The 26,099-nt window shown below is 49.1% G+C and overlaps 1 protein-coding gene across 1 annotated transcript in view; it reads right to left on the bottom strand.

Annotated features, from left to right (window-relative positions):
- Window positions 1–26,099, bottom strand: part of LOC135916236 (chitinase-3-like protein 2) — a 330,608-nt gene that overhangs the window by 24,090 nt on the left and 280,419 nt on the right. Inside the window, exons 3-4 of the mRNA XM_070539448.1 lie at window positions 7,970–8,262; window positions 4,255–4,613 (exon numbers count right to left, since the gene is read on the bottom strand). Coding sequence (XP_070395549.1) covers window positions 4,255–4,613; window positions 7,970–8,262 — 652 coding nt within the window. The remainder of the gene's footprint in view (window positions 1–4,254; window positions 4,614–7,969; window positions 8,263–26,099) is intronic.

Below are 26,099 nucleotides of genomic sequence, written 5' to 3'. Positions count from 1 at the left end.
ATGACAATGCATGACCGCGTATGCTCTGAAGAGCTTCGAGTTTGCGAACAACAAAGTGCTTAGTTGCTCCTAACGCTCCCTCTGCGCTTTATAGTGTGCAGCCTAATGACAGAAGCAATTCATTTCTGAGAATACCAATGTGTGAAAATTGTTTAATAGTGGCGTTTAAAAGGCTATATATTACTCAAAAACAATTCAAAGAATTTTTAATTAGATTCGCTGCTTTTTAATTCAGCTTCGAAAATTCTTATTCGCAGGCAACTAGGATTTCTTTACGCAGAAGGTAAAGAAATCGCGCTAACAAGCTACTCTTAAGCGTGTCATCCGCACACATTGTTGTGCCAAACCGAGACCAATGAATAAACTGTGCTGCCAGCAGCAAAGGTTGGTGAAAGACCTCACAAGGCTCGGCCTTCAACATTACTTGATGGCCATACTGATCCTCAACTTCATCTGACGAGGTTAATAGGCTTTGAGGACACCTCATTTCAGCTTTCAACGGCTAACAACGACCTCACCTTGAGCTCATCTCAACCTCAGTATTGAGGTTGCGATGAGTATTTAATCTTATTCGTGAAGCTGAATGTCAACCTCATTGTTGAGGTATCGGTCGGAAGCACGGTGTAAGAATATTCTCACACCGTGGTCGGAAGATAAAGTTTAACCTAACTTCTTGAGTTCGAGACCGGAAACTATATGCAAAATATAACTTATCTTTGTTTTCTATGTACAAACCGTTGTAAGTGTGTTCTGATGCCGCTGATGCAGAAGACGTACAGCTGTGACGCAGCGGAGTAAGTGCAAATCTTCATGAAACGTTTCGTAAGTATAATGTTTCGGCTGCGAAGCATTCTTTGTAACGACTTCTTATGGCTTCGGTAATCTATACCTAAATGTAGACGTATTTCTAAGAGGCAAACATCTTTACAGACAAAAAAAGTCTACATGGTACACCGCGGACTCATCTAAAAATTACGAACACATGCGCTCCTGAACAGGCGCGGCCATCTCTAACCTGGAAACTTGACATCACCGAGCATTCAACCTCACGCGACCACGAACTCGCAGACGAGTTTGAGGTCAAAATTGTCGACGTCACTCGCAAAATACCTAGCCTTAATTGCCAGCGTTACCTCACACATTATGCGGTTGGGATCAAATCGATGTTGAGGCCGCGGCTTCGTGAGGTCGGACTTTCGAGAAATTTACACTCTTGGTCGGCAAACATGCGGGGGGTTTTCCCGCAAGCAGTCTGGGAATCATTGGTGTCCGCGCTCATTCGATTGGTTCTTCGGCTACGCATCCATTGCTGCGCGAAGCAGGCCACACGAACGCAATCACGCATTTATTAAGGGGACTTTAAGATCAACTTTTGCATGCACTCTAACGGCCGCCGTCATGGCCGCCGTCTTGGCCGCGAGAGGCGCTGGTTAACATTCCCAGAGCTATGCGTGCACTCTAACGGCCGCCGTCATGGCCGCCGTCTCAGCCGCGAGAGGCGCTGGTTAACATTCCCAGAGCTATGCGTGCACTCTAACGGCCGCCGTCATGGCCGCCGTCTTGGCCGCGAGAGGCGCTGGTTAACATTCCCAGAGCTATGCGTGCACTCTAACGGCCGCCGTCATGGCCGCCGTCTCAGCCGCGAGAGGCGCTGGTTAACATTTTCCAGAGCTGTGTACCTGTAGTACACAGAGAAATACCTAAGAAAGTAGACGGAAGGATGGCGCCGAAGACTGCTTAATATTGTTACGCGAACGAAGGAATAAGAAGTGGAGACTATTTACAAGGTGTATTTGCGAAGGATAAATGCAGCGCTAGCCGGTTCAGCCGACAGCTCGGGAGCCACGGAGCGTTCGTGGTCTTGGTCGGGGCGCCCGCATGCATCGGCCACGAGAGACGCGCAATATGCATGCATCAATATTAGGGCTGCGCGTGCATCTAGAGTAACACACGTGGGAAACTGCCTGCTGCAAGTTACATTTTTTTTCTTCCAATTTCATTTCCGCTTTCCACTATTTCTACACAACTGAAAGTCGGTTTTCCCAATGCCCCCTCTGGCTTTGTTGTCCGCTTGCTACTATGGCTGTAACAAACAAGTCTTTCTAACGAGCAATTTTTTTTTACGGCAAAAGAACGTCACATAAGATATCAGGAATGTTCCTATGCGTGTGCCTCTGTTTCTCAGACCCAAAAATGGACCGGCGAGTCTGGGACACCGAACAGCATTTGAAAACCGTGCCGGCCGATCTCATTAAAAGGTCGGCCCGAGTTCCGCCCCAGTCGGTCCAATCACGGCTACACGCGCGTTTTCTGTGCATGAACTTCTCTTTGCCCGAGTCCGAGCATCCACCTGATCTGCTCAGCGACTTTGGTGGAGTGGTTCGAAAATATAGCCTTTCGACACGCTCCAACTTTGAATACCCTCGCCTGCACGCGCTGCATGCTAGCAGAACGGACGTAGCGATCCTTTAGCGAGAGCTATGCGGGCACAAGTCAATAGTCAGTGCATGCCTCGATGCTTTAACGCGTTGCTAAGCTTGATTCTACAGATACATCCTGCAACCTGGCTACAACACCTTTATGGCGCACGCGTCACGTCAGTCACCCAATTTGCGAGAGCAAGAATCACTCCTCTTGAAAAAAGAAAAAAACAAGAAAGGGGCTGACAGATGGAATAGCACACTGTGGTATAAAGTTCGTAAACAGGGATAAGGTGCCTCAGAAAGGCTGGCCAACGTTTCGATAGGAGGACCTATCTACGTCAAAGGCGGCCTCGTCAGAAACACAGCTGTGTAGACGCACTGGCCATTTGCGGGCCGGGGACGTTTCGACGCCGTCTCACATCGGTAAATGTGCGACGCCAGCTGATTAACTGGTTATTCACATACTAGTGATTGACTAGCGACAAATTATTTACTTCTGAGAGGTAGAGAGGGAAGTTATAAGGAACGCAGAAAGGTTGATAAGGTCGAGTCCGATTGGCTACCCGCGTAAAAATGAAAGGCGGCTGAAATATGAGAAGGAAGAGACAGCTCGCATTATGCAGGTACACATGCGCAACGGCGCGTTAATGGCCGAGTTCGTTACAAGCTGTCACCCAAGCCGGTGCATCTCAAGCAATGCAGAATCGCTTTTGTGGCTTTGCTCATCGCAGACGTACGACACCCACGGTATGCCACGATCTTCGGTAAAAGGCCTGTAGTTTTACTCTCCCTAAAGCTGCCCCAAGGACAAGCGATTACCTCAGAGAAGCCTGTTGTGATTTTGGTTTTGAGGCCTATCACTGCTCGAGGTGGGGGGGGGGGGGGTGATCTCGGCCTAGTAGAAATCTTGAAACGGTTTGGAGATTGTTGATCATCAGTCTAATTTGGGCGGAGTTTTATGACCATCGCAAGGCGTCTTCAAGCCGTCTCCAATCACTCCTGCCTGTAGTCAACCGACTATGTACTATGCCTGCAAGCTTCCTGATTTCATCTTGTTACCTAATTCTTCCCCTGTTCCCCTTCCCTGTAACACTGTAATCCCTGTAACAGACCACTGGTTATCTGTTCTACACATCATACAATGCCCAGCTTCATATCTTCCTCTTATCTCCGCTAGAATACAGGCTGCACTCGTTGGCTCTCTATTACATAACCCTGTCTCCTTGCCTGTTCAATTACGTCTATGATTTCTCGTTCAATCGCTCGCTGCGTGGTTTTCAGCCTCTAATTACGAGATAACAACAATAATGTCCACTTCAGGACGAAGGCATCTCCCAGGAATCTCCAACTGTAGCCCGATCTCGTGTTCAACCGATTCCATCCTCGGGTTCGAAAATTTCCCAATTTCGGCACACCGCCCAGTTCCCCGGTCGTCCTGGACTGCGCTTCCCTTCTCATTGGCGCCCGTTCTGTAAAGCTATAACGAACCAGCCTTTCCTTCTTCGCACTTGCTCTTCAAGAGTGCGATCTTGTACGCGTTCCAAAATAGAACGGAGGCGGTCCGTTCCACCGAGCCACACACGATTGGTCAATTTGAACCGTGACGAATTCCATGACGTCAATTGTGCCGTGATATCTGCTGTCAATCATTCCGTGTCGTCGGCTATCGGACGAATGCAATGGAACGGACCGCCTCCGTTCTATTTTGGACCGCGTACAAGATCGCACCCCAGATTGCGGTGACACGTCACAGGTGCTCTGAACAACAATTTTCTTCCCCCACCGCGGGGGAGCGTTATAAAGAGGAAAACGTTTTATTAAGGCCATATACCTGCATGGCCTTCCTCTTCTTCAGGTACTCCATGCTCGTGTACAGGCTCGGGTGCTGGGCGCGCTGGTAGGCGTCGTAGTTGAGCATGTCGTCGAACCAGTCCTGCAGGGCGTGCAGCGGGAACACCACGTGCGTGCACACGTTGACCGGCACGTCGTGCACCGTGTACCGGTAGTTGCCGGGCCTCGCGAAGGCGCTCAGGTTCAGGTGGCAGAACACGGCCGGGCTCCCGCTGTCCAGGACCGCGGCGCGGCCGCCGCGCGCTGACGCCAGGAACGCCACTTCGCTGTCCATCTCGATGTCCGAGGCCACCACGTCCTTGAGGAAGTTGATGCGCCGCAGGTAGTTGATCAGGGCCCCTGCGGACCGCGGGAACGAGGGAAAGAAAAAAGAGCTGTCGCGGTAGAGACGTCTTTTTTTTAACGTAGCTGGCTGCGTCAGATGGCACTGCCGTTTCGTTGAAGCGTAATCGAAACTGTTCTTTTTTTAAGGCGAAAGCCTTAAATCTCGTGTTTCAAGGTCGCGTTGTGAGGTACAGAAAATATCAACTGACTCAAGGAAGGCCAGAAGCGAACCAAGGCATGTGCAGCTGTGTATGAGACATGATTAATGATTAGCAAAGTTACTTAACGATTGCTCAGTTATTGGATTAGGGTGGATTAGGTAGGGCTAAGGTGTATTAAGGAACATTATGGTGGATTAAGTTCGATCAAGGTAGACCAAGGAGGATGAAGGGGAATTAAAGTAGGTTTTACCAGGCTTTCGCTTTCGCGTCTCTAGACGATCGCTAAGGACACCTGGATATTTTTTTTTAGTGGCGTCGACATAGATTACGCAGACTCAGCTTTTTTTCGGACGGCAAAGGAAGCAATGATCACAAAGGTGTTGCTAAATTAAAGCTGCAAAATGTGAATGGTGCGAAACTTGAGCGAAAATCGGCAACCCGGTTTCGCTATAGCAGAGTCGTGTATACCTGGCTCTCCCGTTTACGCAATGCTCAGCATGTGTTTACTGTGGCCAGAATCTCGCGAAACCTGTGGCGAATGTATGATATGAAGGATGACGTCAACCATCTACATACATGCATACATACATGCATACATACATGCATACATACATGCATACATACATGCATACATACATGCATGCATACATGCATACATACATGCATACATACATGCATACATACATGCATACATGCATGCATACATGCATGCATGCATACATACATGCATGCATACATACATGCATACATACATACATACATACACACATACATACATACACACATACATACATACATACATACAAACTTGCATGCATACATACATACAAACGTGCATGCATACATGTGTGTGTGTGTCCTCGACATGGCTACTTTTCACGCCTGCCCTTTGTATCGTTCTGCCTTTCTTTCGAGGACCATCTGCGCGTTGATTTTTGGGGGACTAGGCACTGCACATGGTTGCCGGGCGTTTCCGGGCATTGTATGGTTCGCTGTGGCTTTCAATAACGCCCGCGATGCGATCGGACCGCATCACGCACTAGCGCTCTACTCTTCTCCTACACTGTCGTCGAGGAGCGAAGCGCACAGAAATTGCCGCTCGCTTATCAATTGGCTTGAGCCGATATCCAACGAGCCTTCCTTTATACATTTTGCTATGATTACGCTTCAAACTTGTCACGTGACCCTTCCTTCTAGTCCTTATAATTTTTTTTCTTCATGATTCTAGCTCCGTAGACGATTCGCTACTTCTGACAGTGAGTATAGCGTTCAGCGTGCTATATACGCTAAAGTACAGTACAAACATTCTTTTCTATCATATGGAGAATGTGTGATCGCTTATCAATTGGTTTGAGCCGATATCCAACGAGCCTTCCTTTATACATTTTGATATCATTACGCTTCAAACTTGTCACGTGACCCTTCCTTCTAGTCCTTATAATTTTTTTTTCTTCATGAGAAAAAAGCCTATGAGAAAAACAATTGGCGGATCCCACGCACTGTAGGAATCGATATAAGTGAACCTTTGTTTGCTGTTTGTTTTGATTGACGATGGTTAGCGGGGATGCTGGCGGCTAATGTGTAATTTCTTGTGCGTTTAATGCAATACGAGCGTGGTTATTCGACGTTAAACATTACCTTGCGTGCACCGCTGCTGTTCGTATGCGTATAGGCCACGAAACACGCGGGGAGACGGGTTTGCTTGAGACGTGCGCCATTTTTCATTATCTCTGACAGGGTTGAGGATTATCATTGCCTCACACGACATATCGCATCGTGGCAGAAGCGTTAAACTTTTATTGAATTATGGGGCCGCACGTGATCCGATTGATTATTCTAATCTTATGTATACATTGTACATATGCATTCACGGTATGCACCACGTTTCGTTGCATAGCGATGACGCTCCTGTTCCGCACGACGTTTCTCCCGTACCTGGGCGTCCTCCACGCTTAGTGCACGCATCCCCTCCTAGAGGGGGCGATGGTGCGCGCTTTGTGCCATTTTGCTGGCCCGTCTTTACGTACTCCTTGTGCTTACGTGGCCAGCACACTGTTGAAACGCCAGCTATACGAGCGCTCTCTTCAGGCCACGGACGATTGCAATGTTTGCACTATCACAGCCCAGCACGCGACATCCACAGCCCAGCATCTGCATTTTCGTCGCACAGGAAAGCAAGCATAGCACGTGTCGTACGCACAAACTGTGAAACGCCGCCGCGCTGGCGCCGGTAGGGATGCGCGGAGGCGAGCGCCATCTGGTAGTGTTGCGAGAAACCCAGCGGCGCGCGCGATCGAGACCACAGCATCGCCGCCCGGAGAGTCGGGAGAAGACGCAAAGAAAGCTGCGCTTTAGAAAACGATAAGGAAATACACGGTCCCTTTGAGGTGCACTTGCCGCTGCAATCTTGACCTGACATTGACTAACGTAAATGGACGAGCTCTGCTACGCGACAAAGGGTGTTATCATGCACCGAATGCACCCCACCAAATTCTCATACCTATGCCAGTATTGTGACGTACCAGACACGCTCCCACACATGGTGTTGGTGTGCCCACACCGCGAGAAAAACAGTCAAGATGATGCCTCAGAACCGCTACAAGCGATCGAAGAAACGTGGGAGGCAATGTTAAAGGCACAGAGCCTGGAAGATCAGCGAAGTCTGGTGGACCGGGCCCCGGCTGCGGCATTAGCCAACGGCTTTCTGGACTAAGAGAGCCGCCCACCTAGGGCGAAGAAAGGACACTTTCTCGCTGTTTCTTACAATAAACGTTCATTCCTCCTCGTCACGCGGCGTAATGGCGGTGGTGGATACAAAAGCGAGTGAGTGTGCATAGCTTTTACGACGGCGTTGACTTGCCAAAAGGTTCGTCATGTTCAGTGCACCGTAAACAACAACGAAGAAAGGCTGGATCGCGCTCGTCCCGCCTTTACATTTCCTTGTTGTTTTTCACTCCGCGTTGTTATCGTGGCTAAATTCCAACTGGCCCGGTTCTCCGTCCTTGCATACACTTTTGTGTCAAAAGGACCGATTGAAATCAAAACCCAAACCTATGTGCTTCACCACGGGACCTCTTTCTGTATACTGAGTAACTTGTAACTTTACTGAAACCCTCTAATGAACTTCTGGGTTGCCATTCTGAAGCGAAGCAATACGTAAGGCTGCGTCCGAGAGACATGAACGCATCAAGCAGCGCAATTGGCACTGACCGGGCAGCAGCGTCAGGAAGACAATGATGAGTACCAGACAGGAACCGCATATGTAGAGCAACGACGTCCTTAGGATGTGGTCGTCGACTCGCACCCGAAGGTGGCGTCGACGACGCAGCAGCTGCTCCTCGGACGACGCCGTGGTGGTGGTGGCGGCGACGGCGGCAGCGGCGGCGGCTGCCTGCTGTCCTTGTTCTTCCTCCTCTTCCTCAACCTTGGCCGCCTCTCGCTTGCTTGCTTGCTTTCTCCTTGAACCATGGAGCTCACCCACTACCGGTGATTGGCCAGGAAGTCTGTGAGAGGAGAGGGTACGAATGAGTGAATGGATACACTAAAGCGAACCTTTATTTTTATGCGAAGCATATTACTAGAGCTCAACCCAGCTCCTCAGGCGCGGCGGTGTCGCCTTCAATACCACGTGACACCGTGACGTCACGACAGAGGAGAAACGGGGCTCCAACTCGCGCCGTCGCTTGAGAGCTCAACCCAGCTCCTCAGGCGCGGCGGTGTCGCCTTCAATACCACGTGACACCGTGACGTCACGACAGAGGAGAAACGGGGCTCCAACTCGCGCCGTCGCTTGAGAGCTCAACCCAGCTCCTCAGGCGCGGCGGTGTCGCCTTCAATACCACGTGACACCGTGACGTCACAACAGAGGAGAAACGGGGCTCCAACTCGCGCCGTCGCTCGCGGCGTCGCCCCCCGCATCGGACGCGGTGAGCGTCGAGCAACGCAGCGTTCGGCGCGACAACGATTTATTCATGAAGTGCAACGCCGCAGACACCGACACCGACGACACCGGCTTTTCTGCGACACGAGCTCCTTAACGCTGTCGCGTTAAAATAAAGGCTAGTATGCTTCGCATCCTGGGCGTAACCTTAGCTAAGCCACAGCCATTTTTTTTCCTCTTCGCCCAACTTTTCAGCTGCTGCCTGCTGGCTGCTGCCTCGCATGATTGACCGGTAGCGGACATAAAGTGGACACAAACCAGTGGATGTAGGGGGCAACCGACGTGGTCTGCGGTGGCAAGTGATGCCTGCAAGCTCGGGCATGAGCTCCAACAGGAATGAGCCATCATCGTCATTCCGTCATCATCCTTTCAATGCCCTCATGTGACCATTCCTTTGTTGTCACGCCCCCGTCACACTGTCGCCATCGTCGCGCTGTCGTCACGATTACTTCGTCGTCATCATTCAGTTGTCTCCTTCGTTACCATGCCGTCGTGGTCATTCCGTTGTCGACATACAGTGGTCGCCGTGCATTCCTATACTGTCGTTACGATGCTGTGCGGTCGTTCCACCGTGTTCATTCCGTCATCGTCATTCCAGCATCATCCCATTGTCGTCGTTCCAGTGCTGTCATCTCGTTGCCGTCATACCGTCACTGTAGCACCGCCGTTATCATGCAAGCATCGTCATCCCAATGTTGTCACGCCTTCGCGGTCGTTCCATCGTTGCCATTCCGTCGTCCTCTTTACAGTTTCGTCGTGCCATCGACGTCACATAGTCATCGTCATTTCGGCGTGGTCGTCTCATAGTCGTCGTGTCGCTATCGTTACGCCGTCTTCATCGCACCATCGCCATCGTTCCAGGACCGTCTTCTTGTCGTCGCTGTGATTGCAGCGTCGTCACCCAGTGTCATATCGTGCCGGCGTCTTTACTACGTCGCCGTCGTTATGCAGTCGTCTTCAGTCCATCCTCATGGCTTCTTCGTCGTGTCCATATCGTCATTGCGTCATTGTCATGCAACCGTATCGTGCCATCATCATCATTGCATCATCAGTCTGTCCTTGTGGCTCCAGTGTCGCCATACCACGGTCGACACGCCATTGGCGTCATGCCATCATCACCATTGCTTCGTCGTTGTACAGTAGTTGTCATGCCATCGCTGCTCTGTCATCATCCCATTCTCGCCATTCCTTGTCTTCATACCCGTCGTCGACATTCGTGGAATTCGCACGGCGAAGTGTTTGGGCAGAGCGAAGCATTTCCCTGTGAAAATGTGTTCAACCTAATCATGCCCTCTGTACAGGTTGTTTGTTTTTGCTGCACCGCAATTTTTTTAAAGATTACCTGTGGTGGTAATAACCGTAATCGTAGTATTTAACTTTTAGATTAATTAATTTGCGGCGCGAATTTAAATCTACGAATTGTAGATAGTGCGTTCGCGAGGCCTATCCACTTGGGAACTAATTCCGAGGACGGAACCGGTTTCGAGATATGCAGCACCAAGCTTGCGGTGGAAATTCACGTTTGGTCCATTTATATTTTTCTATGCAAACGATAGTTTTATGCATTGAAGTGCAAAAGTAATACGAACGCCAGTGCATTTTGTCGGACACTTTGAAAATTGATAGTTTGAAGCTGGTGTAGTCCTCGGAACTCGATCCAAGTGAATACGCCTTGCAAACTCACTGGCTACAATTTGCAAATTGAGCTATGTGCTGTAAAGTAATAATTAGAAAGTTAAATAGTGCAATTATTTATTCGATTACACATTTTGAATTCTCGTAGAAGTAATGGCTGCCTCATCGACTAATGTAGCTCAATGTTTAGAATTTTTGTATCTGCCAAAGGAAATTCTTCAAAATTTAGTGCAGCTAAAGAAAAAGAACCACCTGGTATACTAGCAAGTGGTCGTTAAACAAGAATTATGTTAAATAGCAATGAGAGCTTCGCTTCAGTCAATTGCCACACCACGTGGGATCCGCATATGCCAGACGCACTTGCCAGACGTTCGAAAGAGTTTCTTTGGCATGAGAGAAGCATGCGTGCGATCGTTGCCTAATGGTTAGAGCATTGGGCTGTGCTGGGTGACACAGGTTCCATGCTGCCGTCGGTCAAGCGTTTCTTTGTAGCGTTCGCCCTCTTTGGAGGCATCTGACAGAAAACTAGGGTGTGTTGAGCGTACGCGAGCGCTTCACAGTGGGCACGAAACCGCATTTTTTTTGTAAAAGACGGAAGATACGAGGAAGGGAAACGTCACTTATAGTCACCCGAGAGAGAGAGAGAAAGTAAGAGGTAGGGCAGGGTCGTCAACCAGATGAGCGTCCGGTTTGCTACCCTACACCACTGAGGGGAGGGAAAAGGGGAATAGAAAGAGGAAAAGAGTGAGCACTGAGGGCACGTGGGAGGATGCACAGGGGCAATAGAACGCTTCGTCTTATCGTATGGGGATCGCAGCTGTCGAGACGTCGTTAAGGTATATGTGAGGCTTTAGCTGCCTAGATTTTTGTGTTTAGAGCCCCGTCGAAATGCGGCCACTGCTGCTGGATTTCGAACCCGCGACCTTGCTTTACGCAGCAGAACGCCATAGCCACTGAGCCACCACTTGCTGCACGGCAGAAGAAGAAAAAAGAAAGGAATGTAAGAGAAAGGAAAGAGGTAACGAACCAGGCGAAAAAATTTATTAGGCATAATTCAGCAGTTGCTTACATTTTTGTTACAGGTAAACAGCCTAATGAAAACTTACTGCTTACAGGCGTTGTACGAGGTATCCGTGGAAGTAAGAATGAAGGGTACTCTGACCTGTAGAACTTTATCGTATAGTAATCCTAAGAATTTGACGTCGTCGTTATCTTAACGCTAGCAGCACTGGGACGATATTTTCAAGACTTCTGAAATGTATTCAGCGAATTCCAAGTAAGTTGTGGTGGTTACGGTAGACAGAAGCACTTGAATATCACTGGGAAAGGCCCTCGTTTTGTAATGGACGTAAAACAGGTTCCTGCTGCCGCTTTCAATGTTGTTGTTGTTGTTGTTGTCGTCGCCGTCGTTGTTGTTGTTGTTGTTGTTGTTGTTGTTGCCCAACGAGCATGTGGCTCGCACTCACTATCGGGGATTGGTGAAGAAATGGGCGAATTATGTCAAGTTATAATCGCTACTACCACCGCTGCTTCATTTTCCTCAAAGTCTAAAGGAGATAAACTTTCAGATAAGCTTCTCTACTAGGTTTTCTGCGCTGTAGCCTACTTCACTTCAGAACGCAGCTCTTAGGCGCTTGTTCCTGCGTTTAGCGTCGGCGTCCCTCGGCGTAACCGAGTGAGTGAGCACAACGAAGGATGAAAGAGCGAACGGGGAGCGTAGCGTGGGTTGAAAGACGGCGACAGCGAAGAGAGCGCGAGGAGGAAGGTGGAGGAGGAGGGTGTAGCTAAAGCGTCCGAAGAAAAGCGTGGTGCCGCGCAAGACGGGCTCTGTGGCGACGACCGCTACGAGATGGCGCCAGAGTAGCGCTGCCTCGTCTGATCATCGATGGCGCCATCAGTAAGGCATGCGGCGAGCGCGTCCACCGATATCGTATATGGAAACAAAGCGCTGCATGAGGGGAGGTCTGTCTGCGGCGACTGTTGTGAATCGCGCCTACGCGTCGCGCACTTGCTACCTCTCGCGACCTCTCGATCAGAGTGGGTGAGTGTCAACTTTATTATTAGAAGGGGTAAGGGATAAGGGAGGCTAGAGGCAGTCGCGCAACACTTCGATGCGTTTGCAGTGTGCCGCACGAGACACATTGTCCGCGCTCGGAGCGTTCTCTTCCTAACTTAAACTGTGTACGGTGAATTTTTATACGTTGTTTGATTATCTAGCACACACACACACACACACACACACACACACACACACACACACACACACACACACACACACACACATATATATATATATATATATATATATATATATATATATATATATATATATATATATATATATATATATATATTTAATGAAAACGCAGTTAAGGCGATGCTACGGAGAAATATTAGTTGTGTTCTATCGGTACATTGTACTTCGGTTATACAAATAAAGCCAATGAGAAGATATTTGATAACCTGGAAAGCGCGCGAAAAAAGAAAGACAGGTAGCGACGCCCCATTGAAGTTCCCCACACCACCTCGTCTTGACGTCACGGATTTTCACGACGTTCGCTTCGGCCTAGTTAAATTTACTGTAGAGAGGAACCGCAGTGTACTCTTAGATAGCCAGATGTCAAGCCAAGTTAAACACTGTCGTTAAATTTTTCACGCGTGGCACAATTACAGAGGTCGCCTAAAGAATTAATCAGTTATTGTCCCGCGATTGTTTGCGTGGATACAGGATAACAATGTGTGGCCTGAAAAAAAGAACGTCGTAATTCCTACTTAAGTGTCTTTAGGGAATCACTAATTTCAACTATTCACTCACACGCCCTCGGTACGCCAGCTTCTGACAGATTTCCTCGATAATCTGTCTCTTCGAAGCGTTTCTGTTGAAGCGACCTTTCTAAACGTGGCGCCAAGGTGACGTCTGTAGTAAGCACGCTCCGACATATTGCCCGTATTAATATTTGCTGCGCTAGCATCGCGGCTTGAGGCGCACCTCAGTCTATCAGGACGAGCCTCAAACATGATCGGCGAGGAAGCAATCCAGTTGTTGTACCTTTCGAAACCCATCCTCTTGAGCAATCAACCACGAAAAGCTGGCACCGAGTTTCATCAAATTTCTTTTTTTTGGGGGGGGTGGGGGGTGGGGGGTGGAGAGGGAACACAAGGGAGACATTCGGGATTGGGAATTAAGCCTGGCTCCAGCAGCGGAATCAACATTCCCTTAACCGCTGATTGCAGCGTCGCGAATGAACGAACGCGTAAATAAAAGCGTGGGCTAGCGTTCCTGACCTGCTCGGCTCGACCGAGTAAGCGGAAGGCGGAACGCCGATGTAAATACAGCCAGGAAACGTCCTCGAACCTAAACGAAGATTGCGCGAGTTTCTTCATTAGGAGTGCAGATTACAGCCCGCCCGCAGCCCGAGCAGCTTTTCTTGCCTCCCTTTTCCTGCCCGAAACAGCCGTCCCAAAACGGGAAGAGCGATGTCGCGACGTAAGCGAAACAGCGTGACGTTGCAACGAAATAAGGGAGCAACGAAGGAGCTGGAAAGAAGAGATTCTCGTTTTGGGAAGAAATGGGGGCGTAGGGGGGGGGGAGTGGTAGTTTATGGCGGGCTGCTGCCGCTACGAGTGGAACGTCGAGGGGGCACCGCGCGCGCGCGGCGTAATTATGACGCAGCGCGTTTTGGCCCGACCCGTCGCCCCGCCACGCTCCTCCTGAATGCTCCTCCTGGAGCACTACTCACCCGCTTTACCGCGGTGCACGGTGGCGGAGCCAGCGCTCGACGCCCTGCTGCCAGCTTGTTCACTAACCCGCGATGCCACCGCCGCTGTTAGCTCAGACCGCGCGTAATAATTCCTGCCCGCGCCCCAGCAGCGTGCTCTCTCTCTCCCCCTCTCTATCTCTCTCTCTCCTCAAGTGTGCTGGAGCTTGTCGCGGGCACGAGGGCCCCGACCCAGGGGTTTCCGTTTGTAATCACGACCTGGCGACGGTGCGCGGCAACACGCAAATTCTTGTTTTCGCCGCGCTGGCTCGGTTTTCCTGCGGGGACCACCAGCTCGCGGTTTCTCTGCTTCTGATTGCGCGGCGACTGCTTCTTCGCGAGGCCGCAGCGTGTTCCCCAGCAGCTGGGGACAGCAGGACGACTTAGTTTGTGCTTACTCGATTTCGTCGAGCTCTGTGCGCGCGGGTGCCCGTGTTTCACTAATACCCGGCTTACGTTGCTCGCGGAAAGAGTCTGCGTGCGCCAGCAGAGTGGTGAGCGCTTGCTTGCTTGCTTTTGCGCTACGCGGATCTCGCGTTCTAGTTAGCGCATGCTTAACGGTGGAAGATAGAGAGAGAGAGCGAGCGAGAGACAGACAGAGAGAAAGAGAGCGTGTGGGTGAAAGATGTACGAAAGTCGGGTGCTATATCAAGCGGGGGAAAGGCGGAGGGGGAAAGGTGGAGGGGGATAGGTGGAGAAGGAAAGGTGGGGGAAAGGGGGAAAGGTGGAGGGGAAGGTCAGTGATTTCTCGTTCGCTCAAGTGCAAACTAGCTGAACGGAATTCGTGTCTCTAATGTACTTGGCGCTCGCCATGGCGCGTGAAGATGGAGATCGTGATCAAGCTGTAAGCAAAAGCAACGGGACTTCTCGAAGATAGTCGTCTCCGCCGTGCGGCGTTCTGGGACGCGTTAATGAAAACGACGGGTACGTCAAGGTCCGGCGGTCGCGCGGCCTGCGCCGCGCCAGGCCAGCTAAGAATCGATCTCGATGTTTTTGTTTGTTTGTCCGAGTCGGTTATTCTCCGGATCAGCGAGGCATAAATGTCGGAAGCGCCCGAGATGAAGCTGTAATCGGAATGCCGTGTCCGCGCGCGATGAGAGAAAAAGAAAATGCACGAACGGATGGCATCGAGGTATTTCGGCGAGACAGATGAGGCCGCATTAGTGCGGCGCGTCGGAGTTTCTAGCGTCCGCTGGAATTGGAACCCTGCTTCGTCCCGTGCGATTGGCCACGCGGGCGTCGCTGGGTAAATATTATTTTCTTCCAACCGCGGATTCCTCGCGGTTTCTCCTAGATGGAGTGTCGTGCACGCGTTTACTGCCTCGTATTTGCGCGTATATATATTTTTCTCTATATCTATGACTAATTAGGGCGCCGATGCGGATGCCATTCCAGCTTAGGCGAACGGCAACCGTATATTGCAACGAAATCCCAGAGTGGTGATAAACAACGCTGCTCTGTTTCTATCTTCGTTTCCTTTTCTTTTCTTGAATTCTGCTTGCTTAGTGTATTGGTAGTGGTAGAAGCTATTCGATATTTATTCTCTCCCTTTCCAGTAATTATCGACGTCGCGCTCACTAACGACTTGAACTGCCTTAAGGCGGCAGGTCGATGACGACGTGAAAGCGTGCGAAAAAAAACAAAAAAAAACAAAAAGGAAAGAAAGCAGCTAAGCCATGTTACCTATTCCTCCATCTATGATGGCCTGTAGTCTGGGAAAGAAGATGGTTGAGCATCCTATCAGGCGGTTGGGTTCAAAGGCGACCTGGGAGATACAAACTTTAATGGGTGTTAAAACGCCGGCGAGATATTTGGAGTCATTCCGGTGGGCCTCATCATAAGTGCGAGAGCGGGAAAAGTTCCCACTCCCCCCTCCCCATCCCCCAATAGAGCGCAAGGGTTGAATGAACAGGGTGTAGAGCAAGTAGGAGGAAGGGCGGCTACACGGTGAAGCGCATAGCCCATGGGGCTCTATGCCGTCTATCGACGGACGCGCTATAGAAGAGATCTACGCGCGTAATAAGCAGGGGTGTGGGCGCTTTCCCTTTCCCAATCCTCGGGTTTCGAGCACCGTTCGCGCACTGAAAACCTCACGGTTCGCTTCGACCAGGAAACACCGCTTCAAGATGGCCGAACAACATTTCGCCTTTTGCCTTCGTATCTTTCCACCCCTTCCAATGTTGCTGGCACGGCGGAACGAAGATGAGCCTTCGGCAGCAGATTTTTCTTTCTTCTTCTCCTCTTGCCTACCTCGCTCGTAATAACCTCTCGCTGAATCGAGGGCCCTTTGAGTTCCGTTTCAACCCACCTTTCTTTCTTCTTTTCCTTTTTGTTTCCTCAGTTTCTGTTTTGTTCAAAGTTCTCTTTTTCTTTCTGTACTCCGACTCGGGCTCGGAAGCTAAGCCCTCACTTGGCTGAACTAAGGCCTCTCCTTCCCACCCCGGTGCAATGGTCAATGAGTTCCTCTTCTTCGCAAGATAATTGGGGTTTTACCTTTTGCAGGCCTGACTTGTTGAGGGCTCGTGCTCCGGACGCCCGTGATGACTTGGCCTCGCTTTATTAAGGTCGCCTGCTTCAGGCTTCCCTTCTTTCATGTCGGCCACGTTTTTTTTTCGTTTTTTTTTCCTCTTCTCATCGTTTCGCGCCGTCTGCTCGGCCCGGAGCAGACACTCGCGAATTGCAGACGATCGTTTCGCGCCGCTGCGTGCCGAGACTATACGGTCGGTGCAAATAGTGAGGTCGGGATTAGGGCCTCGTCGAGTGCTTGTGCAGAGTAAAGGTCACGGCTTTGTATTGGGCGTCGAGTGCTTTCCAGCTAGAGACTCTGGTGTTCGTCTTCTTCTTTCTGTTGTCTGTTGCACCCTAAGGTTTTCGTCAAGGTACTTATTCGAGGGATGCACCTGAGAGGCGGCTAACGATACTGTGCAGAATCGACAGCGCTCTACAGAGGGAGTCGCAAATAATTTTGGTTAGTCTCTGGTTTGCTCGAAATAATGGTAACGGTGACTAATATACTGACGCTACTTCTAGCTTACCGTATGGTCTTGTGCAATAGCGAGAGGCTGAGAGAGAGAGAGAGAGAGAGAGTAAACCGTATTTTGAACAGCACGCGAGCAAAGTGGCTGGCTCCTCCGCTCTGCTGTGGATAGTCTTCTCAGTCGTCCAGCGGCCTTAGCTGCCCTTCTCGCTCAGTCGAACAGTTTGAGCCGGTACTTCGAGTCGGAGGTGGACTGCGCTGCCTCCCAGTGTCTTGTGGTGAGATGTATTATGAGTGTGAGTTTGGGGGTGCTTTTGCATGCCCATACTATGTGGTAGAGAGAGAGGGGGAGAAAATGATAAATGAAAAGCGCGGAGGCTAACCAAGACTGAGCCTGGTTGGCTACCCTGTTCTGGAGAAGGGAAAAGGGGAGGAAAAGGTTAAGAGAAGAGGAGAAAGTCCGCTGTCGATATCGGCGATGTAGTAACAGTTTTCTTCTGTTTCACAGATGGTCACTCAGTCCGCATTACAGACCGTCACTCAATCGGGCAGCCTTGAAGAATCGCAGCAGCGCTTTTGAGGCCTTTCGTAGGTGCGATGTGCGAGGCCATGGCCCCGATATCGTGTTCAAGGTGAATGGTATTGTGTCTAACTGATTTATAGCTGTGCAGAGAGCATGTCTTTCATTTCAAAGTATGGGCAGTAGTAGCACAGGAGGTATTCCGTAGTCTCCTCGATGCCGCAGGCAATACAAACAACGCTATCGGCAATTCCAATCAAGTTTGTATATGTATGAGTGAGTACAACACCCAGGCGTAAGCGGCAGAACCTTGTTTCCTCACTTCGCGGAAGCCCAGGTAACAGCCGCACTTGCATAGATGGATCGAGAGAATGCAATCGATCGTGAGTGAATTCAGGTGTGTGCGACTTCTCCAATGTCGTACAGGGCGCTAGCTTGCTTAAGCGTATACGCTTAAGCCCTATACGCAAGCCCTATACGCAGCCTATAGGGCTGACGCAGCCCTATGGGGCTTCGTCAGTCGTCGATATAGCTACAGAAACAAGGTTTGTATTTTTCGTGTGCTTTGTTTTTCTCGTGTGACGGAGATGCCGCAGTCATCCGGTAGCCACTGAAACACGAGGTCGTGTCCTTTCGCGATCACATGACGGTACGTTTTTCGTATCTCCGACACGAGCTGTTCACAGGACCCGCGACGAAGCGTTACCAAAGACGTTGTAGAGCCGCCTTTGAGTCGCAGAATATTTCCCACCGATTATTGTTGGTGGTTAGCATAATTAACGGCACTTAGGAGGGCAGGAAGCTCCGAACCGGTCGATGCCGCGGCGTGGGAAATCTTGTATCTGACGCTTATTGACCGTGATGGAATAACTACTGCGCCGGTGGAGCTGGCCTGAGTGGCAGAGCCATCTGCAAATACGTAGACTCTGTAAAATTACAAAGTGCGCAAATATTCCAGAGTTCGCTTTGAGGCCAACGCAGGCAGGTCAGTCGTCTTTCTTATCCCTAGAACGGAAAGGCGCACTTCAGGTTGTTGTAAACACCACAAGGCCGACGGTGAACGTGCCGAAGGTGCGAATCCCGACGGTAGCGGGGGCACGATGAGTGCCGAACACGTTGGAAAATGACAGCTGTTGTCGTCGCACTGGCAGGCAAGCGAGATAGCTTGACTTCATCCGTGAAATCTGGCAAATATGCGCCCCAAGCGTGTCGGTGGTAATGTAACCCGTGTTCAAATGGTCACGAGCCGTTGTAACTGTTCCTGCTGTTGAGGCGCTCAGCGGAAGGCCGAGGAAAACGCGTAGTGCCTGTGCTTGCACGCTCTGAAGTGCTCGAATTCGACTTGCAAATTTTAGAAAGCACGGCAGAGCTATAACGTAGGAATCCGATGAAAAGTGCTTCATACAACTGCGACATCGGGCGCAGTCATGGCTCCGTTTTGCCGACGATGAATTTGAAGGCGTGGACAACGTCAAATGGGCAACCTGCGGGATCCAGGAGGCAGATCAAATTAAATTAAATCTACTTATGCGAGTCTTGTCCGGTCAGCAACTCACAAGAAAAAGGAGAAGTTAGTCCGGTGTTGCGATAAAGATTAGGTTACGAGAGCCGGGAAATCTTAGAAGAAAAAAAATAGAGAAAAAAAGAAACATACCTGAAACTGATATCACGTATTCACAACCTTTATTTTACTTCTTCCACTGAGCAAGCCGTATGCAGAAATATGCTACCCACCGTGGTTGCTCATTGGCTATGGTGTTGTGCTGCTAAGCACGAGGTCGCGGGATCAAATCCCGGCCACTGCGGTGACATTTCGATGATGATGGGGGCGAAATGCAAAAACGCCCGTATACTTAGATTTATGTGAACGTTAAAGAACCCCAGGTGGTCCAAATTTTCTGAGTCCCCCACTACGGCATGCCTTATAATCGATCGGGGATTTGGCAGGTGAAACCCCATAATTTAATTAGTGTTTAATAAGTATGTTTGGTGTGCGCATAGTATTCATTAAATGTTCAACTCGCAAGATTTGAGTTTTACTGTAAATAATTTTTCTTACAAGAAACCGCTGGTTCACCTCGAATTTCATCGCAGTAAAATTATTTGACCCGCAGAGGAAATATGTTGCCACGTCCTGAAGAGCACCGCAAAATGTTCCGAAAGGCTGGATGCTTCACGATGCCCAAAATTGCGTACTTTGATCACAGAGTTGAATGAGACTACTTTTTCAGGGCGCCTCATACGACAATATCGCCGTTACGAGCATTGATATACAGTGATCAAACATAAATGTAATTTAGAACAGAAGTTGAGCAGCGCGAATAAGACAAGGACACGAGGAAACGAATACCACGGACAAGCGCTGTACGTGGTATTTGTTTCCTCGTGTCCTGTCTTATTCGCGCTGTTCAATCTCAATTCTAATTATGAACCAAGCAGCCCTCATAAAGATATTGCAAAGATAAATATAATTCTTCGCGCAAGTGCAGCTGTACCGGCCATTCAATCGTTATCTTAGATTCGTTCCTCCAAGTGCCGGGCCGATCAGTTACCCTCCCATAAAGTGACATCCACGTATCACTTACGAAGTTTTCCACTCTAGTTCTTCCTGATTCTGTTTCCTTCTTTTTTTGTGTGTCCTCGACGTTCTTGCTGTTTTCTAAGATTACCTAAATTATACTGGCTTTTAATTTCAATGGTTCCACTGCGGACTGTATAGGTGCGCCGATGGAACGCTCGAGATTAATACTCACCGTCGAGGGTTTCTTCAAGGTGCACCGAAGTATTCGAACGCTGCCATCCTTGCATTCTACCGACCTCGCGATACGACGCTGCGCGGCCCAGCATCAAAACGACAACACCGTGTTCGACTGCGGATTGCCACGTAGTACTGCGGTGAGGACGCACCGTTGGAAATTTTACTATCCGTTTGAAGTCGGGCGAAAGTTCAAAGCAGCTGCCACGCGGGCTGAGTCGACATCGGTGGCGCAGCATCACGCTCAGAAAGAACGAAAGTATTTAAAAAAATAATGATAGAGGTCGAGTCTGCAAGTCCGTAAAGAGCGTTTCACACTCCCACCCTTCGATATCGTTGGCTACTAAATTCACTTTAACCCTTGAAAAAAAACCGAACTCAGCCGTTCGAAACGGCTACAGCTTGCAACGCGAAATCTGTCGCGAAAGAGGGGTTAAAAGGAAATACAGAAAAGAAGAAAAGAAACAACGCGATGAGAAAAAAGAGCAAACAGTCGCAGAAGGAGACGAGGCGCGGAGGGAACACATGTGCGAGCGCAAGCATTAAAACTGGCGGGCGCCGCTATATCAGCGGGAAAGAAAGTTCCGGTTGCAACCCCTATACGGTCGATGCGCCGCCTCCTCGGCGGGGCCTCGACGTGGTGCTTCCCGGCGTCGTATGCTCTCCGATTCCGAACACGTCCGCGGCTCTGCGAGGGGAGTCGAGACCCCGGGACGTTTGGTGCTCTGTTGCCGGCAGTGCGATGCCCCACCGTTCGTCGGAGACCCGGGTTACGGGCGCGCGAACTCAAGCTTCGGCTCCGTTCTTTGTACGGCGTCTCTACGCGGAGGAAGCGAGAACGAGAGGCTGACAGGCGCGCGCGCGCACACACACACACATCCTTTGCGGGACTCGTTTGCGCTTTTGTGACATCGGTTTCGTAAAGTAGTTTGGTAAGTCAGTTTGGTAAAAGCAGAAAACTAACGGCTCGTCGCTGATAAGATCTCGACCGGGTGAGGTGGGACTTCACCGCAAGAATCGGGAAACGACGACGAAGCCGGGCATCGTGATGATGAAAAAAAAAGGGGGGGGGAAAGATTGTATTCACATCACTGGTACATGGTTGTGACTCTTAGCCGAGACTCGAGCGGTTCTGATTAACATGGGGGCCAGGACGGCCTGAAATAACCCCTTGCGCTTTTGTGGTCGTCGACGTCTTCTTGGGGAGCCTGTGGCAGTATTAGTGTTTTCGTCAGGTTGTGCCGTCGAGCTCCTGACATTCGGGTTTTCTTTCCTTCGTCCTTCCCTTTGTGTCAGCTCGGGGAATAAAAAGGTTGACACTCAGAAGAGGGCAATTATGTCGACATGGGGACGCCTGCTTGAACGCTTCTCACACTTGACAGGTCTGTGTCCGGGCTTATCGTCACATCCTTTTCTGGGACGAAGCAAATCGTCTTGTCGTGGGAACGTACGCCTCAATGTCTCTAACACTTGACAATGTCGATCATAACATCGCATATAAATGCAAGGAAGACTTGCGATAGCAAGTTCAGCTACTTCTGGCACATGGTGCTGCTGAAAGTACGCACTCTTATTCAACGATCGTCGCTTCAGCACAGGTTAACTAACTAGCAAGGGGTAGGTGCTACGCGCCTTGATAAGCTTTGTAGCGAGAGAGAGCACATAGCACAGCACACACATCGCCAGTTATAGTCCGTCAGTCTTGTGTGGTACGTGACATCACAGTCACAGCCGCTTGTCCAAGTCCGTCTCTTTCAAAAACCGAAGTGGTCCCTTCCCTCCTCCCCATCTTTCATCCCCCCTTCCCGCTCCCTTGTGTAGGTTAGCAAACCGATTGACCTAAGCTGGTTTACCTCCCTGCCTTTCCTTCTCCACTTTTTCCTTCCTTCCTTCCTTCCTTCCTTCCTTCCTTCCTTCCTTCCTTCCTTCCTTCCTTCCTTCCTTCCTTCCTTCCTTCCTTCCTTCCATGTAGCGAGAGGAAGTTTGCGACGAGGTGATACTGCGGCGCCATCTAGCTTGCTCTTGGGAAATGACGGCTGTTGCCTCCAAAATTTATGCGCACACTTTGTGGCTTTTCCAACTTTCGTTGTTGTTCCATTTACCTGCTTGATTAGATGCGACGCGCAGGAACGTTCAAATAAGATGACAAAAGCCCGTGTAAACGTTGAATATCACTGGCTATCGTAATTGATGTTTTCTGTGGCTACGCATTTCGGAGGCATTTATGACACGCGAAAGGCTCGGATAAGAAGCTTTTCCAGAAAGTGAAACTTGCTGTCGTAAGTGAAAGAATAATTTCAACCAGAGGAGCAGTCAACAGTGATGGGGTGCCAAATAGGTCATAAAACGACTCTGCTTGCATTGAGAGCTGATGTCTGGCACGCCAGAATGTGACGTAACATGGAAATACCAGTGCTAACACCACCTTTAATATTCTCGCATCCACCCTCCTTGCTCCCATACGATACGGCAGCGCCAAAACAAATGTTCTGTTCAGTTATCTTAAAAGCTGTAACGCTGTACAGCAAGAACACGAAAAAATATCTCGAAACTCGGGATCTCACAGTTGCATTCTCGGCGCTGCAGGCTGGTAAGATTATGGATCAGGGACGGCAATGTTAACTCATTTTCTTCAACTGTAAGTTATCTATCGCACAGGTACGCACGCAGATATGCACACTGTTATACATAGTTACGAAAGAACAATCTACCAAACAAGCCATTGTGCTGAACCGCCACATTTTTCTTTTTTCCCTTTATGGAGCCTAAATTAATTTTTCTTTCTTTTGTGAGCACCTCTCTATTTCCTACAATCCCATTTTCGGCCAACTTGCGCGTGAAAAAGAACGCCATCTTAAATTCGACGGCGCCGCACGAGAAAGCTTTTCCAGAAAAAAAAAAAGAATAACGAACAAGCGTAGTCCATTCTGGCCGGCCAGGAAACATTGAGGCTGGCTTTTGAAAAACCTTCTGAACGGGCAGCTTCACAGCCGTTCAATTTTTTTCGCTGATAGCTCATCTCGATGAATTCAGGGCACCCAGCGGAATGCTAACATTTGTTGATTACCTTTTCCTCTTATGAGCTATTTATACTCCTATGAGATACACGTATGAGCTACTCATCCTTTCAGTTCTAAAATTTGTCAGCGGTTTTTTTGTGCGTAGTTTGTACTTACTTTCATTCTTTCTCGCGTTATGCTTTATTGATTAATGTTTTACGATGATGTCAAGGTCACTACTGCGGTGAAAATGGAAGTTGCAGTGCGCCATGTTCTCTTCAATTTAATTTAACGCTTTTGGAAGTATAACCTGCCCGAATCAGGTCCGTCTGTTCCACCATGGCTCGCATAGATGGAAGGTTATCCACGAGGAAGAAAAACGTTCTGTAACATCTGTTTCTGAGTGAGTTGGTTGGAGTCTAAGGGCGAAGAATATTAGCGCGATTAGGAAACTAATACTTAAGAAAGTAGTTAGCACCTGCTATGTTCCTTCTTACTCCCGCTTTCTTAAGTATCTGTGTCCTCGTCGCGCTGTTCTGCATCCCTTAGAAGAAATAGGGTAGAACTTAAATAACAAGTTCTCGTTACCGTGCTTCTGACGATATTTCTCTAGCAAAAAAAAAAAACAGAAAGTAACGCCCATAGACGAAGTGATTGAATTTCAAGTCAAACAGCGGGATGCGAAGTCCGCGTAAGTTAATTGCTACTCGGCACACTTGCGCCACATTCGTACACTCAGCGAGGAAACTGTTAGCAAAGCAGAAAGAAGAAGAAGAAAAAAAAAGAAGTCCTGCGACATGACCCCGCCGGAACAAGAAGGTCGCAAGCCCAAACGATCGACTTCAAAGAGAATGGTTAAGAGAAATGAGACCTCCCGTCCGTGGTTTGAGGCGCACCCTTCCGAGGGAACACCGAGGGGGCGAAAAAGTTTGGACGTAAACGCGAAAAGAGAGGCAAGAAGTCCCGGGCTTCCTCTCACCCTTTCCCGCTCTCTTCTGCGAGTGCTGCGAGCTCCCTTCCCTTCATAATGGGCTCGACCCGACGTGCGCAAATAGATATTTATGCCACTCGCTACGTGCGCTGTCACTGCGTTCGCGAAGAGCGTTGCCTTTCCGGGCTACGTACGCAGCTGCGTGCCAGCGCTAGATTCAGGCGATAACCACTGCGCGGCTACTCTTGACTCGGCGTTTGCTAAGGCTGTGGCTAAGGCTGTGGGTAAGGCTGTGGCTAAGGCTGTTGCTAAGGCTGTGGCTAAGGCTGTTGATAAGGCTGTTGATAAGGCTGTTGATAAGGCTGTTGCTAAGGCTGTTGCTTAGGCTGTTGCTAAGGCTGTTGCTAAGGCTGTTGCTAAGGCGGCGCTTGCTAAGAGGAAGCTTTAGCTCGGGTGCTCCTATCTGAATACATGTAAAAGAAGAATTCGGTTTTCTCGTCAACCACTGCGCCAAATTTGACGAGGTTTGTTACATTTAAATTAAAAACTTAAGATCTAGTGACTGTTGGTTTCGAATTTTCGATTTAGGTCGTCAATTTTTTATAAAAAATTGGCGAAAATCGCAAATTTCCAGAAAGCGAAACTATCACGCTTACAACTTCGTAACCCAGCAATGAAAACTGATGACACATTTATGGGAACTGCATCAAATAGTACATCTAAAGCCGACAAAATTGATATGTTACACATGAATTTTAAAAAATTTGGTAATATGGAAATACATATTTTGCAGAACCTTTGTACACAACGTAACAAATCACGTAAATATGAAACAACATATCAAATTTGTCCGCTTTCAATGATATAGTGTATGCCGTTTATAGAACCGCGATGTCTGTTCTTGATGCGGAGTTATTCATTTGTAAACGTCGTACTTCAATTTTTTTTCAAACTTTCGAATGTTTGAAAATTTCATTACCAAAATTTATGCTCTAAATCGAAATTCTGTTTCCATCAGTCACTAGAATTTAGCTCTTTATTTCAAATTCAACAAATTTCATTTAAATCGGTCCATGGGTTATCTCAGAAAAACGTTTCTGCGTTTTACATGTATTTGAATAGGCCGCGGCGAAGTTGGGCCCGAGCTAAAGCTTCCTTTTAAGGCGAAACTTTCACGTTCTGCTAAGGCACGTGGGACACACCCTGCTGATGACATCTCAATCGCTTCTCTCAAGAAAGAGAGAGAGAGATCAAATTATTTCCAGAAAAAAACATAGTGGTCAGCCTGAGCTTTAGCTTGCTCTAGACTGCTATTCTGCACAGGGAAAAATGACATGAAGGGAAAGGAACGACGATCGTAGAAGGAGGTGCGTATATGTAATACAAGTGAATCAGTAGGGAAGAGACAGAGAGAAAGGCAAAAAAAAAGACAGGGAAGTTCACCACAGATTGTTTCCGGTCGGCTACCCTATTGTCTCTCCCAAAAAACAAGGGACCTATTAAGCAAGCGACAAAGTATGAAAGTTTCTAACTCGAGAGGTCAGATATAACTCGATGAGCTGTCAAAACTAATCAACATGAAGAAAGCAAGGGATATTCGAAATTAAAACGTGCAAAAGACTGAGGACGCAGTAAAATATGGCCGCAACGTGAAATCAGGGAGAAGAAAACTTGGCATTAGGATAAGGCAAGATGTATTGTTACGGTTGGCGTATAGCACCCCATGCAAAAAGGATGCTCAAAGACCATGCCTAATTGAAACAGAGGATGGATTCCTAATTTGCTATGGTTGTCTCGGGTGGTTGCCGGTCTGGCGGGTGCCCCG

The sequence above is a fragment of the Dermacentor albipictus genome, chromosome 5 (assembly GCF_038994185.2).
Source record: "Dermacentor albipictus isolate Rhodes 1998 colony chromosome 5, USDA_Dalb.pri_finalv2, whole genome shotgun sequence".
NCBI classification, from domain to species: Eukaryota; Metazoa; Arthropoda; class Arachnida; order Ixodida; family Ixodidae; genus Dermacentor; species Dermacentor albipictus.
The sequence above is the reverse complement of the archived record's forward strand: the minus strand, read 5'-3'. Positions and strand labels throughout refer to the sequence as shown.